Source organism: Microtus oregoni, unplaced genomic scaffold (genome assembly GCF_018167655.1).
Source record: "Microtus oregoni isolate MIOR12 unplaced genomic scaffold, Mior012 000017F_ref0000208, whole genome shotgun sequence".
Classification (NCBI taxonomy): domain Eukaryota; kingdom Metazoa; phylum Chordata; class Mammalia; order Rodentia; family Cricetidae; genus Microtus; species Microtus oregoni.
The window spans coordinates 4,830,459-4,846,732 of record NW_024543076.1 but is presented as its reverse complement, the minus strand read 5'-3'; the positions used below and the strand labels follow the sequence as shown (position 1 = coordinate 4,846,732).

Genomic DNA, 16,274 nt, shown 5'->3' with positions numbered 1-16,274 from the left:
ACAAGGGATGTGCTTGACCACTGAGTCACATATTTAGCCCCTGAAAAATATAGTTCATAGAATTTTGATAGTCTTTACCTCTGTCACTTGTTCCAAATTTAGTTGTAGTAATGTTGTGATTCTTTCTTATCTATTTCTGTGTTGAAGATGTTTATCATGTTAGAATCAACATTTTAAAATCTTAGAAGTTAAAAGGAGCAAAAAATGAACTAAGTGTGGTGTCTAAATGACATCTGCTTGAATAACACGATAGTGTGCCAATTACTAAGACTCATGAGTCTAGCTGAAAGGAGAGGGTGGGTGTTCTAAACCTGTTAGAGCTTAGCCAGTGTCTTCTTTACCTAGAAGATGGACATAGTGACAATGGCAGTGTCTCTGTTCTGTATTATATGACATGCCAGAGTTCCAAATTGTTTGTTAATCTCAGAAAGTCCATTTTATGATAAATTAAAAATGCATTATCTAGAAAATGGGTTTTCCTTAAGCCCATCTAAATACTCAATTATTCTTTGAATTTATAGTTGTATATTTGTGTTCCATCACTAAAAATTGTCCTGGTCAAAAGTACTCTAAGAAATAGTCAGTTTATATACTTAATTTAAAACATTTTATCATTTTTCAAATATGTTTGACCCAAAGAAGTAAAAAGCCATGTTTTTGTTGTTTGCTTATTTGTTTATTTTTTGATAAGATCTCACTACATAGTAGCCCAAGCCATTCTTCTGCCTCAGCCTTCCTAGTTCTGGGAGCAGGTATGTACTACTATGCTTGGCCAAAGCTATGTAGCTTCCTAATGTTTTTTGTACTAAACTGTAGTTAACTTCGGAGTACAAGTCCTTAATCACCCATAGAACATAGAATTTTATTTGAGATGATTTATTTTTTTTGTCAGTGAACAAAAGCAGTTCCTTAATTTGGTAAAAGTTCTATAAACGTAATCTTTCAAAATTATTCATTTTTATATGTTGGAGTATTTTATCTGCATCTATGTATGTGGACCATGAGAACTCAGTGCCCAGAGAGGCCATAAGAGGGTGTTGGGTCAACTGGAGTTAAAATGGTTGTGAGCCACCATGTGGGTGCTGGAAATTGATCCTGGGTCCCCTGACAGAGCAGCTAGTGCTCTTAACTGATGAGCCATCTCTCTAGCTCTGTAACCTGATCTTACAGTCTTTAGGAGATACACACACCTAGAAGACTTCTAGTGTGTATGATATGAAGCATTGTCATAGAGCAACACTGTCAGCTCAGTTTTGGTTTTGTCTATATTTTTATACAGGTTGCAAATTGGGAGAAGCTTCTGACTTCATTGTCCGTCAGGGGACACTGATCCAGGTGCCGTCCTCTGCAGGGGAAGTTGGTTGTTACAAGATCTGTTCCTGTGGACAAAGTGGCCTCTTGGAAAACTGTATGGAGATGCACTGTATCGATCTCCAGAAGTCTTGTATTGTTGGAGGAAAAAGAAAAAGTGAGTCTTAAGCATACTCATATTTGGTCTTACTACAGTCAGAGACTGGTTATCTTCACTTTGCACAAAGAATATTAGATTAGTTTTTGCTAAAGAGAACAATCTATGCATCATATATTCCAGGACAGGACTTTTCAAATTGTACAGAACACTCTGTGGGGGGGGGCAGAGGGGTGGGAGGGTATTTTATTTGAAACAGGATCTTATTATCTAACCTAGATTAGCCTGGAGCTCACCACATAGCCTAGATTGACTTTGAACCTACAATAATTCTCTGACCTCTGTCTCCTGAGTGATGCGATTCCAGGCAGGCACCACCACAACCAGCAAGGACTAGGACTTCTAAAGAAGTTCTCCCAAGAAGAGCCTGCTGGTTAATCTCAGTGAACTTTGACTGTGTGCCAAGCATAATGCCACGTCTTTTTTGTTTTGTTTTGTTTTTCGAGACAGGGTTTCTCTCTGTAGCTGTGGCTGTCCTGGAACTAGCTCTTGTAGACCAGGCTGGCCTCAAACTCATAGAGATCCTCCTGCCTCTGCCTCCCGAGTGCTGGGATTAAAGGTGTGCGCCACCATCGCCCAGCATTTTTTTAAACTCCTAAGCAGGTTGCACAATGCCAAGTCTTGACCCACATTATCTCTTAATTAGCTGAGTTCCTCTTTATGTAGTTATTGCTAGCATTGCTACCCCTACTTGACAGCTGATGCTCATACAGTTGCCCTGCTAGACACTGGGGCTCATGCCTACAATCCCAGTACTTGAGAGACTGAGATGATTGCTCTGAGTCAGGCCACCCTAGGTGGCAGAGTGAACTCCAGGCCAACCTGATATATATAGGGAAACTTGGATTGGGAAGGGACAATCTGCAGACCATAAAGATAGTTTTTAAGAATATACTGCTGCTTTTTAGTTGTGAGATCTATGTGAGTTTGAGGCCAGCCTGGTCTACATAGCAAGCTCCAGGACAGCCAGGGCTACACAATGAGACCTTGTCTCAAAATAAATATCTTAGATTTAAGTCCCTAGTTTATGTATTCATAAGAAGAAGTCATCTTTAAGAATTGATCTAAAACTTTTTGAGGTACTTGGGGGATGGTTCATTCGGCAAAGCACTTTGAGACAACTTAAACTTGATTTCCCTGTAACCCATGTAAAAATGCTGGGCATGGTGGCAGACGTGTAATCCAGTGCTGGGAGGCAGGAACCAACTCTGAAAATTTGTGCTCTGACATGCACATCCATACTGTGACACACACGTGCATCCATGCATATAATAGATTTAAGATTTTTTAAAGTTTGAAACAAATTTATGTTGTTTTTTAGTGTATGTGTCTGTGTGTATGTCTGTGTATGTGTGCCCGTGCCACAGACTATCTGTGGACGTCAGAGAACAACCTGGGGGAATTGGTTCTCTACTCCACCATAGGTCCTGGGGATTGTCTTCAGGCTTGTCAGCAAGCTTCTCTATCCACAGAGCCATCTCACATTCCTGTAGTCTGTTTCTTGGTATATAATATGATCGGTGTTTTCTTTCTTTCAGGTCATGGAGCATCCTTCAATATTGACTGCAACATCTGTTCTTGTTTTGCTGGCAATTTAGTGTGTTTTGGCCGTCCGTGCCTCAGTGAGCACAGTTCAGATGATGACCGTAGCACCTTCACAGGTAGCCATGGGCATCCAGAGCCCGTCCTCCAGGGGCCATCATTCCTTGCACTCATCTTTCTTCTAGGCATTGCAAGAATTGCCCTAACTGCAAATGTACATAGTAATATCAGTATTAAATCTGAGTACAATACACCATCCTCTCTGACTCTCTGCTTCCCCCCGTTTATAAAGGAGCCCATATGCAGCCCTATTGAGGCAGTCTAAGGTGTCCGTGTACTTTCTAAGTTTGTTTCTCATCGGGTTCTCTCCAGCCTTCCTCATACACTGTTTGCATAGGTTCCCACAAACAATACCCGGCACTGCTTTCTCGACTTTACAGTACTTGAGAATATGGTGTTGTGCTGACACCAGCACCTACAGATGCAAACCTGGCGCTCTGGTGGACCTTTTCTCCTCTGAAGCTGCCTCTGCAGTGGTAGCAGCACTGTTCTCTAGTCTCCTGGTGTCTGCCTTTCCAAGAACTGGCATACCTTTGGTTCCCAGTAAAATGACATTGGTATTAGGTAGCTCTGCTTGTCCCCATTCTCACCAGTGCAGTGGCAGCTCGTTTCCTTCTCTGAGGTTGATAGAACACTGTGGGGAAGAAAGACAAGAAGAGGATTTACTAGCCTTGTGCCAGCCCATCAGAAATAAAAAGGAAAAAGCCCTGCAGAATGGTGAGGGCAACAACAGAAGTAGACATGCAGTGTGCCCCACCCCCTGCTTCCCTGAGCCCCGTAAGCATAAGCGCCTTGCTCCCGCAGCTGTTGCCTCTCAGATGCTCCTTGTCTGCTGTTCATTCTGTCTGGAGAAGCCACAGTAGGATGTGGGGATTAAGGAGTGGACTCAAGTCTTGGAAGTAATTTACTATTTATTATAAATAACATCTAAAAGTGTTTCTGCAAGGACCCATGTTTCCCATGGTCCCTGCCATTCTGCAGTAACTCAAACAATGCCAGTTTAACTGGCAGAGTCTAAGGGATTCCACTAGCCCAAAACTACCAGAGATTTTTGTGACTTAGTGTCCCAGTCTAAACATGACTTGGAAAGAGGCAGTCATAAAATTTTGTATTATTTTGGTATTATCTTTTAACATTCAGGAAATTCCCAAGCTAGACTTCAGTTACTTGATTTCCAAGTATGATCAGGAAAGTGGCAGATCAGGAAAATGAACCTTATCATTTCTGCCTATAGCCTCTCTGCCTGGGTCAGTGTTGGAGACACCCATCTCTCTGCCTGGGTCAGTGTCGGAGACACCCTTCTCTCTGCCTGGGTCAGTGTCGGAGACACCCTTCTCTCTGCCTGGGTCAGTGTCGGAGACACCCTTCTCTCTGCCTGGGTCAGTGTCGGAGACACCCATCTCTCTGCCTGGGTCAGTGTCGGAGACACCCATCTCTCTGCCTGGGTCAGTGTTGGAGACACCCATCTCTCAGCCTGGGTCAGTGTTGGAGACACCCATCTCTCTGCCTGGGTCAGTGTTGGAGACACCCACCTCTCTGCCTGGGTCAGTGTTGGAGACAACCATTAAGTAGCAGTGAAAAGGACAAAAGCAATGCCATCTTGCAGAGAAATAACTATCTGTAATAAATATAGAACTTAACTCTCTTTAAAGTCTCTATCAGAACCAGATATGGTGGCACACACCTTAAACCCCAGCACTGGAGAGGCTGTGACAGGTGGATCTCTGAGTTTGAGGCCAACCTGGTCCACATGGTGAGACCCTGTTAAAAAAAAAAAAAACTATTTCAGGGTTCAAGGATTGTGGGAGAGATTTGTCTTGTTTTGCTTTTGTTTTTTCCTGAGTTTATGTACAATTCCATTTTAACATGATTTGTTAGTGCTTTGCCTTCATCAAGACATATAGAAAGGGATGTGTGTGCTCATTTGAGTCTGTTCCCTCCCTTCAGGTCTTCCCTGTAACTGTGACGATCAGTTTGTCCCAGTGTGTGCACAGAATGGACGCACTTACCCCAGTGCCTGCATCGCCCGCTGTGTGGGTCTCCAAGACCATCAGTTTGAGTTTGGACCTTGTGTCTCCAAGGATCCCTGTAATCCTAACCCCTGCCCAAAAAGCCAAAGGTAAGTTAAATGCTACTGCTTTTCTTCAGCCAAAGACTAGTGCTTCTCAAGTCTCTGCTGTTCATGCCCCACACAATGAGAATGCAAAAGGGAATGAAGCAGTCTGGCTCACGTGTGTAGTCCCAGCACTTGGGGCACTGAAGCTGGAGAGATCTATGTATCATGTGTATGCAGTGCCCTCAGAGGCCAGAGGAGGGCTTCAGGTCTGGAACTGGAATTACAGGCTCTTGTGGGTTGCCATGTGGGTGCTGGGAATTGGAAGGTTCCTCTGAAGAGGTGTCTCTAACCAGCTCTTCAGCCTCTGAGCCAGTTTTCAATGCACAGATTGGGCTCAGAATGTAACTGAGTGGAAGAGCCCTTTCCTAGCACGAGTAAGACTCTGAGTTCAGTTCCCAGCATCAAAAACGAAAAGGAAGGAAGGAAGGAAGGAAGGAAGGAAGGAAGGAAGAAGGAAAAGGAAAAAACACATTCCCCCTTCCCTTTGGATCACTGTCTGCAAAGGTTCTTACCTGTGTGAAATATCTCTGAAGAAAAAGGAAGGCATAGCTGAGAATGGCTGCCTCTAGGAAAGGGAGCCGGTGTGGGACCTGGGGTGTGGAGAGGAAGCTTATTTGCACAATGCCATCACACCTTTTCTTTTTGTCCACTGGTTTGTGCTCTCTGTTTAAAGCAATAATTTTGGTTTGGGTTTTTTTAAAGACAAGTGTATGTTCCCTCAGCTATCTACTGAAACACCACACATTTCTCTAAACATTGGGACACAGCATGAATCAAGACAGACTGTCACTACTTTGGTCATTTCACTTAAATTTGCCCTCCAGATTCTCAGATTTTTCCTGTGATCCTCTTATTTCTGTAAGAAAGTTCTTGGTGTGTGTATGGTATATATGTATGATATGTGTATATGTGTGCTTGTGAGTGTGGACATGCATGCCACAGGAGACTTTCAGGAGTTGGTTTTTATTCTATCTTGTTTGAGATGAGGTCTCTCATTGCTTCTGCGACTATATTGTGTACTTCAGGTGCTCTGGGAAGGCCTCCTGTTTCTGCCTCCCATGAGTCTGTAGGAGGGCTGGGCCTGCAGGTGTGTGTGTGTGTGTGTGTGTGTGTGTGCGCGCGCGCGCGCGCGCGCGCGCGCGCGCTCTGCCACACCTCCCATGTGTCTGTAGGAGGGCTGGGCCTGCAGGTGTGGCTGCCACAGCTGTCTTTCGTGTGGGCTCTGGGGTCAAGGCCAGGCCATCAGGCTTGTACAGCATGTGCTTCTGCCTCCGAGCACCCGCATCAGCCCCAGCCCTCTGTTTCTATATACTCAACTTGATCAGTTTTTCTCTCTCTAGATTACCAAGTGTTCTCCAATCCCCTTGGCTCTCATACCTTTGTTGTCAGGTGCCATTCTAGAAAGGACTTGCTTCTGTGGTACCCTCTCAGTGCAGAAGCACCCAGCATCAATCCTCCTATCCAGGAGGCACAGGAGCCTGAATTTTTAGTATGAAACGTGAAGCCTTTCTTAAGATAGACTCCTGCTAATCAAGCTAAAATTTAGGTACCTCGCCAAGTGTGGTGTCATACTCCTCTAAACCCACATTCAGAAGGCAGGCAGATCTTTGTGAGTTCAAGGTCAGCCTGGTAAGTATAGGAAGTTTCAGGAGACCTTGCCTAAAGAACTGAAGCATCTGGAAGTGATCTGTTGTTACTGACTATGACCTCAGTGCTGGACCCCACCCACTGTTGAACTCACATCCCCAGCTTTTACCCTCTATTTTACCACCCCACCATCACCCCACATACCCCTCCCCCACTCCACATCCTGGCTGTGGCTGTTCCGTCAGCATAGCCTGCTTGTTTCCTCCTTACCCACCAGGCTCCAGTTAGAACACCTTCTCTGTGTGTTCCCATTTGTTCCCTCTGAGCAGTGTGTCTGCCATGTTCTAGTCTGACTGCCCTTTTCATACACTCCATTGACCCTGTCTCTCTCCCTGGCTTCCTGTGCCACCCACATCCAGGACTCTGTTGCCCCCACCACAATCCTCCATGCTTCTCTTCACCAGCTGGCTTTCATCGTTTTTCAGATGTGTGCCAAAACCGCAAGTTTGCCTGACGACCTTTGATACATTTGGCTGTAGCCAGTATGAGTGTGTGCACAGACAGCTCACCTGTGAGCAGATCCGAGATCCTGTATGTGACACGGAGCACGTGGAGCACAGCAATCTCTGCACGCTGTACCAAAGAGGAAAGAGCCTCTCTTACAGAGGCCCCTGCCAGGTATGTCAGCCGCTGCCAAACCACGTATGCCATGCCCTTTCCAGACCACAGAGTGCCGTCCTCTGCTGAGAAGGGAGTTGTGTGGCTCTGCGGAGGAGGACAGAAGCAAGTGGACCCTGGCTTCAAGTCACTCCTAGGGAAAGACTAAGGCTTCGCACCCGGTTTGGTCACTGCCATTCATTTGTTCACAGTTTTGTGGGCTGCCATAGAAAACAAATCAGGAAGAAAAGTGATCTCCCCACTTGTGCCCCCACTTCCTATTTCCCATCTTCTACCTCCCGCTGTGTTGAATTGGGATGCAAATCTCTAAGACTTGTTTCATACAGGCCTACCTCAGTCTTTTAGGCTTGTGAAATCTAGCTTCCAGGACAGCCTCCTTGGAGCCCCTCACCACCTTCCTGGTTCTTGCTGGCCCCTCTGCTGGGAGACTCCCGTCTTTGGGCCCAGCATCACTTGCCTGCAAGCCACTAATACTGGACATGCTCTCCATCCATGGTAGAGAAAGCCCCTTCAGCTTGTCTGGCTACTGTTTCCCCTTGGAGCTGGTGTCCGGCTTACAGACACCATCTGCTCTGACTGCCCCCTTCTCTTCATCCTTGCTCAGTCTTCTCAGCTCTGGGGTATTTCTGAGGTCTAATAGGTACAGAGTGCATCTGCTCTGCTCATCGCTCTACCGTCCCTCCCTTTCTACACCCAGCATGAAGAGCCATTTTTTTTTTAGTTGATTTTATTGGGCTCTACATTTTTCTCTGTTCCCCTCCCTTTCCCTCCCCTCCCCTTCAGCCATCTCCCATGGTCACCATGTTCCCAGTTTACTCAGGAGAGAAGAGCAATCTTTTTATTCAGTCCTCTGTGACTACTAAGAGAATCTGAGGGAAGGAGTAGCAAGGGGATATTTTGTCTTGTTTCTGTTTCAGAATGAGCACCCAAGTTTCAAAGTCTCTCCAACCTGAGACAGCCCATTATGAATTCCACCTCCAGGGCTTTAGAGGCTCCCCACAACTTAGACCTGTGTCTTTTCACTTCCTAACCACAGTGAGGTCACTCCGTGCTCACAGGAGTTTCCCGGCTAAGAGTTACTTGTCTTTCCTCAGCCCTTCTGCAGAGCCACCGAGCCTGTCTGTGGGCACAACGGCGAGACCTACAGCAGTGTGTGTGCCGCCTACTCGGACCGTGTGGCAGTGGACTACTATGGGCCCTGCCAGGCTGTCGGGGTCCTCTCTGAACACAGTGCTGTGGCCGAGTGCGCTGCAGTGAAGTGCCCTTCACTCTCAGCTATAGGCTGCAACCCCATCATTCCACCTGGTAAGCTGGAGGTATTCGGGGGCAGGGGTGGGGCCAGAAAGATTTGCTGACCCACCCCTAGAACATGAGCAGCCTGTAAACCTGGAAAAGTCGTAATCCCAGCACTTGGGGCTGAGACAGGAAGATATAGGCACCTGCGGTACAGTATAAGACCCTGTCCAGAAAAACAAAATGTTAAAGAGACCCACATGCCAGTTATTCTGAACTAACTCCAAAGCTATGGACTGCCTTAGTGTTTGCTCTGCTGACATCAGAACAGCACAGGGGAGAACTGCCTCTGAGGGACTTGGGTTCAAATCCTAGCACCGATACAGTGGCTCACAGCCATCTGTACTACAGTTCTAGGGGATCCTATGTCTTCTTCTGACCTCCTCTGGCACCAAGTGCACACATGGCACACATACATACATGCAGGCAAAACATTCACATGAAATAAAATGAATGGATCTATTTTTTAAATTAAAAGGAAAACAACAGCTTTTTTCTATCAAAATCTTACATCAGGCATCAATATATAAGCAGGAAAAGTAGCATTTAAATAAAAAAAATTAGGATTACTGGGTTAAATGCTGGGTTTACTTATTTTAAAATACCTGAACAATTAACTAGTAGTTGAATGGATAGTGGAAGTGTTTTGATGAACACAAACATTTGTAATTGAGAGAAGCAAAGAGAGTTGACTTAATTGTGCAGCCAGAAGGCTCTGTTCACACAGACAGCTGTGAGCATAGTGTTGTAGACAGTGGACAGTGAATTATGCTCATCAGTGAGACAGGCAGTGGAAGAGCCTTCATTCCAGACCCGCCTACATAGGCTACCCTGGGTCTTCCAAGTCCCCCTCTGTAGCTCACCAAGGATTCGCTAAGCCTCTGCTATGTTCAGGACATTCTTTTAAGCACCAGGGACCCAGCAGTTAACAAACAAAGCCTATTCCCTCCTGGAAACCACATTCTATGGAAGGAACATAAGGCTCCATGCAGATCCAAACTGCCAAGTCAGAACTGCCTGATGGAGTGAAGAGATGGTGAACTCTGTTAAATGTGGCATGAGACCTGACTGTCTCGTCCCTTGCTATGTAGTTTGGAAAATCTCAAGTGAGCAAGCACTCGGAACTCCTGAAGCTCCCTTGTGCAGACAGAACATCGAAGGCCCAGCACAAGTTTCTGAGCAGGACCAGAGCATGAGATGAGATTGGTCTGGTGTGCTGTTGCCCTCAGCCTCCTTACCCTGAGCATTGCCCTCCAGAGAAGGTGTCAGGATGGAGGGATGGCTTTAAGATCCTGGGCTGGTGTCGAGCACAGCTGCAGATAAATCATCAGGAAGAACAGATGAAGGCCAGTCATTTGGATTCTCCTTGCTTTAATTCTGAACTCACAAAAGTGATTTCTGTTACAGGTGCTTGTTGCCCATTGTGTGCTGGGATGTTACGGGTTTTATTTGACAAAGTAAAACTGGACACCATTGCTAAGGTAAATTGCTCCATATGCCAGGTACTGTTGAAAGCACATTGCTAAACTCAGGAATCCTGGAGAGTAGAATGTATTGTCCCTGTGCATAGATAAAGAACCTGGAGGCCATATAGATCATAACAGAACAAGGGTTGACACCCAGGGTAACTGACCTCTGCTCCTTCCTGCCACGCGCTTTCTTAGGAAAAGTCTCTGCCAGCTCAAAGAGCATGGTCACGGCCAAGAGGCCAGCAGTAGTAGAAATCCAGATGGTCTCTGCACCCATCATCATCCCAGCACCCATTCCCCCTAGGAGCTACCTCCCCTATCTGTCTTTCCCTTTCCCTGTTGCACCCTTTTGGGAGCCAAGACTTTAGTGATGTAATAGGCAGAAACTTGCCGCTACCTAGAGGACCCTTCCTGTCTGTTGTGACCTGTTTCCACAGGACTTTGCTTCCCTCCAGTTGAGAGCAGGCGCTTTTTGAGAAGTGCTTATGGGACTGGAGAGACAGCTCAGTTGGGTGTTTTCCTCTGTCACTTCTGCCTGTGTTTAGAGACAGGACCTCTCTCACCAGCCAGAATGCCTGGCAAGCAGGCCCCCGGGTCTTCCTGTCTCTGCCTCCTCAGCGCTGAGATTGTAAGCGTGTCCCACCACATGCAGAATTCTTACATTTTCATGTGCATTCTGAGATTCAGACCCAGGTCCTTGGCAAGCTCCTAGCCAATGACAGACTTTGTCTTAGAAGAACAATAAGATGGCTCCATGGTGCAGCGCTCATGCAGAGCACTTCTGCCCTTTCTGAAGACTCAGTTCCCAGCACCCACGTCAGGCAGCTCACGGCCACCTGTAGCTCCAGCCTCTGTGGTACCAGCACACATGCACATGGACCCATACAAGATATACCTACAAATAAGTAATTTTTTTTTTTTTTTGGTTTTTCGAGACAGGGTTTCTCTGTGGTTTTGGAGCCTGTCCTGGAACTAGCTCTTGTAGACCAAATAAGTAATTTTTTAAATTTTTTTTGAGACAGGTTTTACCCGTGTAGTCCTGGCTGCCTCGAGCTCACAGAGATTCTCTGCCTCCCAGGTGCTGGGATTAAAGGTGTGCACTGCTACCACCACTAGCATAGAGAGAATTCAAGGCTGTCATCAGTTACTTAGGACCCTATTTCAAACACAGAAAGAGCCTAAATAAATAAACAGCATTTCTGAGCTGCATATGCTGGTACAGGATTACCATGGAGCTAGCAAGACTGAGGCAAGAGGATTATGAGTTTAAAGCTAGCCTGGTCTATACAGCAAGACCCTGCTCAAACCAGAGTACTTCTAATGGGGGTTAATTTTGGCTGCACACCTCTGTAGACAGCCCAAACCCCATTCACTGGACACTGGGTGGCAGGATTCTGACCAGCAGAGCCGAACTTGGTGCCAAGCGCTGGTCAGAGAGCCTCTCCAGCTGCAGCTGAAGCAGACGGAGTAGCCTAGGCAGCAAGAGGGTTCCTCTTCAGGTCCTGGAAATGTCTCCTAGGTCACCAACAAGAAGCCAGTAACAGTTCTGGAGATTCTTCAGAAGATCCGCATGCACGTGTCTGTCCCACAGTGTGATGTGTTTGGATACCTGAGCATCGAATCAGAAATTGTGATCCTGATTATTCCTGTCGACCACTCTCCAAAAGCTTTGCAGGTGGGGCTCGGCGCACATTCTGCAGCCATTTGTCAATCTAGAGTTGGTGAACTTACAGTGAGGGTGGGGGGACCCAAAGCAGGGCTGGGAGAGGACCGAGAGTGAGGAAACGGGAGCACTTTGGAAAGAGCAAGGCAACCTCTATGGCCGCGTCTGTTCTGGGGCCTGAGGCTAGGCACACTAAGTCCGCCCCACCCTTGTGCAAATGAGGCAGCCAAGGCCTGAGGAGTAGGACACTGGCATGGGCCAAGCCAAAGCCTCCGGTCTCTCTAGAGGAGGATCCATCAGAGGCAGTGTCCAGGGCCCTAAGTCCTTCTTCCTCTCTCTCTGGAACCTCACTCTGTAGGCCCAAGTTTCAGTAAAGGTAGTGAGGACTCATGGGAAGGGTGAATGGGAGCAGTTCCATCTGCCTCATCCCAACCCTGTCTCCATCCCCTGCTGTAGAGCTGCAGTGAAAGCATCCCTATGGCTGTGTCTAACTGGTCACTGTCTCTAGAGGTAGGCAGTGGATGCTATAGCACTGTGCAAAACCAAAAATTGTTGACTGACTGGGGTAGTGGACATGCAGTTTCTGATTTCCATTAATGCCCTTACATGTTGTAGTAAGTTAAGGCCTGGATTTAACCTGACTGCACGGTAAAGGCAGAAAGAAAAAAAGCTGTCTCTGTGGTCGCTCTCCTTATGACATGTGCATGGAATTTGCTTGACTGGACCTTTTCTGAGGTTTTCTAGTGAAAGGATCTTTCTCTTGCAGATTGAGGCCTGCAATAAGGAAGCAGAGAAAATCGAGTCCCTCATCAACTCTGACAGCCCCACTCTGGCGTCCCATGTCCCCCTCTCTGCCCTTATCATTTCCCAGGTGCAGGTCTCCAGAAGCCTTCCATCCTCTGCTGCTGGGAGCAGGTCTCCCTGCCCCTCCCTGCTCCTCTTTAGCCTGGGCCTCACTGTGTACTTGCTCTGGACTCGTCCCTGACTGCCTTCCTTGACTTGGCCGTCCCACCTTGTGAAAGACGTCAGGACTGCTAGCTAGTGGCCGAGCAAGAGCACGTGTCACCTCTTAGCCCTACACAGTATTTTTTTTTATCTGCCAATGTTAGGGGTTTTGCCTTGATTCTGAAATGATAAACTAGGCTCCCCCAGTATAATGGAAATCTCTTGCTGGTGGGCCGCTGGGTTACAGTTTACATTTTGCTCAGTAGATGAGTCCGCTTCTCCAAAGGAAAGTTACCGTCACTGGTCAATGAGACGGTCACTTTATGGAAGGAGGCCCCCTTTTCGTGTCCTGTAAGGGTTGAGGCTATGCTGTGCTTGTCTCTGTGTCTAGAAGCTGAGGGCTCAGTGGAAAGCCACTTCTGGGACGGTACGGAAGGGGAGAGAGCTTCCTTGACATGATCACAGGCTGATTCCATGGAAAATTAAGGCAGGACTCTAATGTGCTTAGCAAAGGCAACCAAGTAGCACTCACGTACCTGTCTTGCAGGTGGTCCTCTCAGTCATTGCCAGTTTGTGCCTGTGAATGGGGGGCAGCCCCACTCATCCAAGTATCTTGTGTCATGCAGTTTTATATTAGCCACTCGTCAGTACTCACCAAGTTCAGAGACTTTAAACCAACTGCTGCTGCTATATAATTGCCAAAAAGTAAGATAATTAGTAGTTCATGTAAATAGTACATGATTTCTTAATTTTATTATGAAGAAGGTGAATAGCCATATTTGTAAAATGACAATCATATGTGTTAGCCCTATACTTTCCGTTCATGAAGACACATTTGCTTTTTGTGGTGTGCACAGTATGGATAAATGTCTGTCTGACTTTCTTTTTATATAGAATTATAAAGAATGTGGTTTGTATATTTAAAATATCAGACTAAGTATTAAAATGTTTGCATGTTGTCTAAGGAATTGGATACTTTGAATGTTTCACAGTTTGAAATAAGCTATTAATGTAATACTTCTTGTTTGTATGCACCTGAACTTAGATTTTTACATGAAGTATTTTTCAGTGTTACATGTACCCTCTGAAATACAGCAATATGCTTATTATACCAAAATGTTGTTGAAAAGTAGGCACTTAAAGCTTTCAGAGGACCTCAGTGCTGATGTTAATGTAGCCTCTGTTGCAATTGCCTATTTCTGTCTAATGTCTTCAACATACTAGACTATATTGTATATATATTCTATATATAGTATATTATACTATATATAGTATTCAGCAATATGCTAGAAAGCTTCTCTATTTTAATAAAAGTAATTTTATATGATCATGTGTATTTCCAGGTAATGTGGACATTCAGATTGAAACTGTTTCTCACCCTCAAGTGAGTTGTGTCTTTACTGTACAGTGGAAAGTTCTGGAGTGACATCATCCCAAGCCAAGTCCTCTGGGGGAGTGGAACAATTGTATTGAACACCCAGCACATCTAGAGGGCAGGCCATGGTAGAATTAGGAGCAAACTCCAGCTTCAGACGTTCCAGGACAGAAGCAGATAGGCAGGTCTGTTCCATTGGCCTCATGTTCCAGCTCCAGGGTGAAGTGTGGGGACGGAGCAACTCATGATGAGCTAACCTCAGCTACTTAGGCTAAGTATGTGACCCCCGCCATGTTTGCCACTCATCCACTGCATCGGCTGTAGTTCTCCTCACACTGTCTATACCCCAGCTCCCATCCCTGTGTCCTCACTGACGGGAGAAGAGACAGAACCATGAGCTGCTCTCAAGTCTCTACTCACAAGTCCCAGTCATTTCTGCCTGCAGTTTAGTGGCCAAAACAAGTCACGTGACTGTTCCTGAGCAGCAATTTTAGTTGGGGATGTAAAGTATTTCTGTGGTGCCGTATGTGTCATGGGGAGGGCTGATGAGTACCTTGATTACAGTTTACCACCGAGGTCTTCCCTCATGAGAAGAGAACAAGAGCCAGGTCTGACTGGGGTTTGTATTAGGAAAGCCCGAATACTATGGCCTGGGAAGGAAGTCAGTGGTTGGGTTGGGGTGAGGGAATGTATGAATGAGAGATCTGAAGTTGGTCCTGTTCTGGGGTTGTAATCACAAGAACCCCTAAATGGTGGTAGAAACAGGTTAGCTTGGGGTTAATGTCCTCCAAGGCCCTGATGCTAAAGTGGACATCCTAACTGCCTTGTCCTAAATCATAGTGGCTTCCCAGCACCCAAGCAAGTGCAGCTTTTGCTGAAAGTCCCTCTCCCTGCCCCAGCGGTGATCTTGACATCTACAGGCAAAGGACTAAGATGAGGTAGAGATTCCTGGGCCCTGGAGTTTACTTGCAGGAGGAAGACAGGGTGGCTGAGAGAAAGACCAGTGTTCCATCTCTAACATGAGTGATGCAGCCATGTCTGTAGACCTTCAGTGTTCTGCGCATGAAGAAAGGCAGTGTGCCACAGTGACTCCTTTCATCACCTATGGCTTTATGGATAAGAACTACTTATCAGAAATTTCTCCACATCCATCCATTGTTTCTGTGGCCAAGATGAGGTCAGACTCCCACGCTAGACTAGTTACTGGCCGAGGGGAGCAAGGCCATAATTGACTTAGTTACTAGACTAGTTACTAGCCGAGGGGAGCCAGGCCATAATTGACTTAGTTACTAGACTACTAGCCGAGGGGAGCCAGGCCATAATTGACTTAGTTACTAGACTAGTTACTGGCCGAGGGGAGCCAGGCCATAATTGACTTAGTCCAGGAGCTGCACCACTGCCAAAGCCAAGCCAAACATGGCAGTAGGGGTAAGTTAAATGGAAAAGGGCTCTTGCTTTGGCCGCAAACCACATTTCAATACCCAGCATCTGCAGCTTCTACTTACTAGAGTCTTGATATGAGAACACTTTTATTTTCTTCTTCCCAAGAAGGAAGTGGCCATTCTGGCTTTGCTGTGTGCACTTCCATTTCCAGACAAGACATGGGCTCCACACATCGCCTCTTATTCCACAGCCTCACTTCAGTCCTCAGGGCTCTCTCCTGTTTCAGAAAAATCCAGTCCCAGTTACAAGTGCCTGGGAGGTGAAGGCAGGAAGGTCAGAAGAACCCGCTCGCATTTTTTTATAAATGTAATTTTTACACATATTTATTTTGTGTGTCTGTATGTTTGGGTGTGAATATGCCATACTTCACACATGGAAAGGACAGCTTGTGTGAGTTAGTTCTCTCTCTACCAGGTGGAATCCAAGAAATGTATATGTAAAGATATTTCTTGTTATTATATCATCTTTATTCCTTAGTTTTTGTTTGGTCACGATGAATTATTCCATTCATACACAGCTAGATATAATTTGTGATATATACTTAAAATTTTAATGTTTATATTTGTAAATGATATTCATTAAATTAATGAGGTAGATTTTACCTTCTTTAGAAGATTAACTATAATCAACCCACT

General features: G+C 46.0%; 1 protein-coding gene across 2 annotated transcripts in view; it reads left to right on the top strand.

Moving 5' to 3' along the window:
- Reck (reversion inducing cysteine rich protein with kazal motifs) overlaps positions 1-14,133 on the top strand; it is a 66,890-nt gene extending 52,757 nt beyond the window's left edge. For both annotated transcript variants that reach the window (XM_041667888.1, XM_041667889.1), the window contains 8 exons: positions 1,280-1,468; positions 3,007-3,129; positions 5,018-5,189; positions 7,259-7,451; positions 8,546-8,756; positions 10,152-10,225; positions 11,733-11,888; positions 12,643-14,133. In XM_041667888.1, coding sequence (XP_041523822.1) covers positions 1,280-1,468; positions 3,007-3,129; positions 5,018-5,189; positions 7,259-7,451; positions 8,546-8,756; positions 10,152-10,225; positions 11,733-11,888; positions 12,643-12,861 — 1,337 coding nt within the window. In that variant the 3' untranslated portion in view covers positions 12,862-14,133. The remainder of the gene's footprint in view (positions 1-1,279; positions 1,469-3,006; positions 3,130-5,017; positions 5,190-7,258; positions 7,452-8,545; positions 8,757-10,151; positions 10,226-11,732; positions 11,889-12,642) is intronic.
- Positions 14,134-16,274: the final 2,141 nt, after the last annotated feature.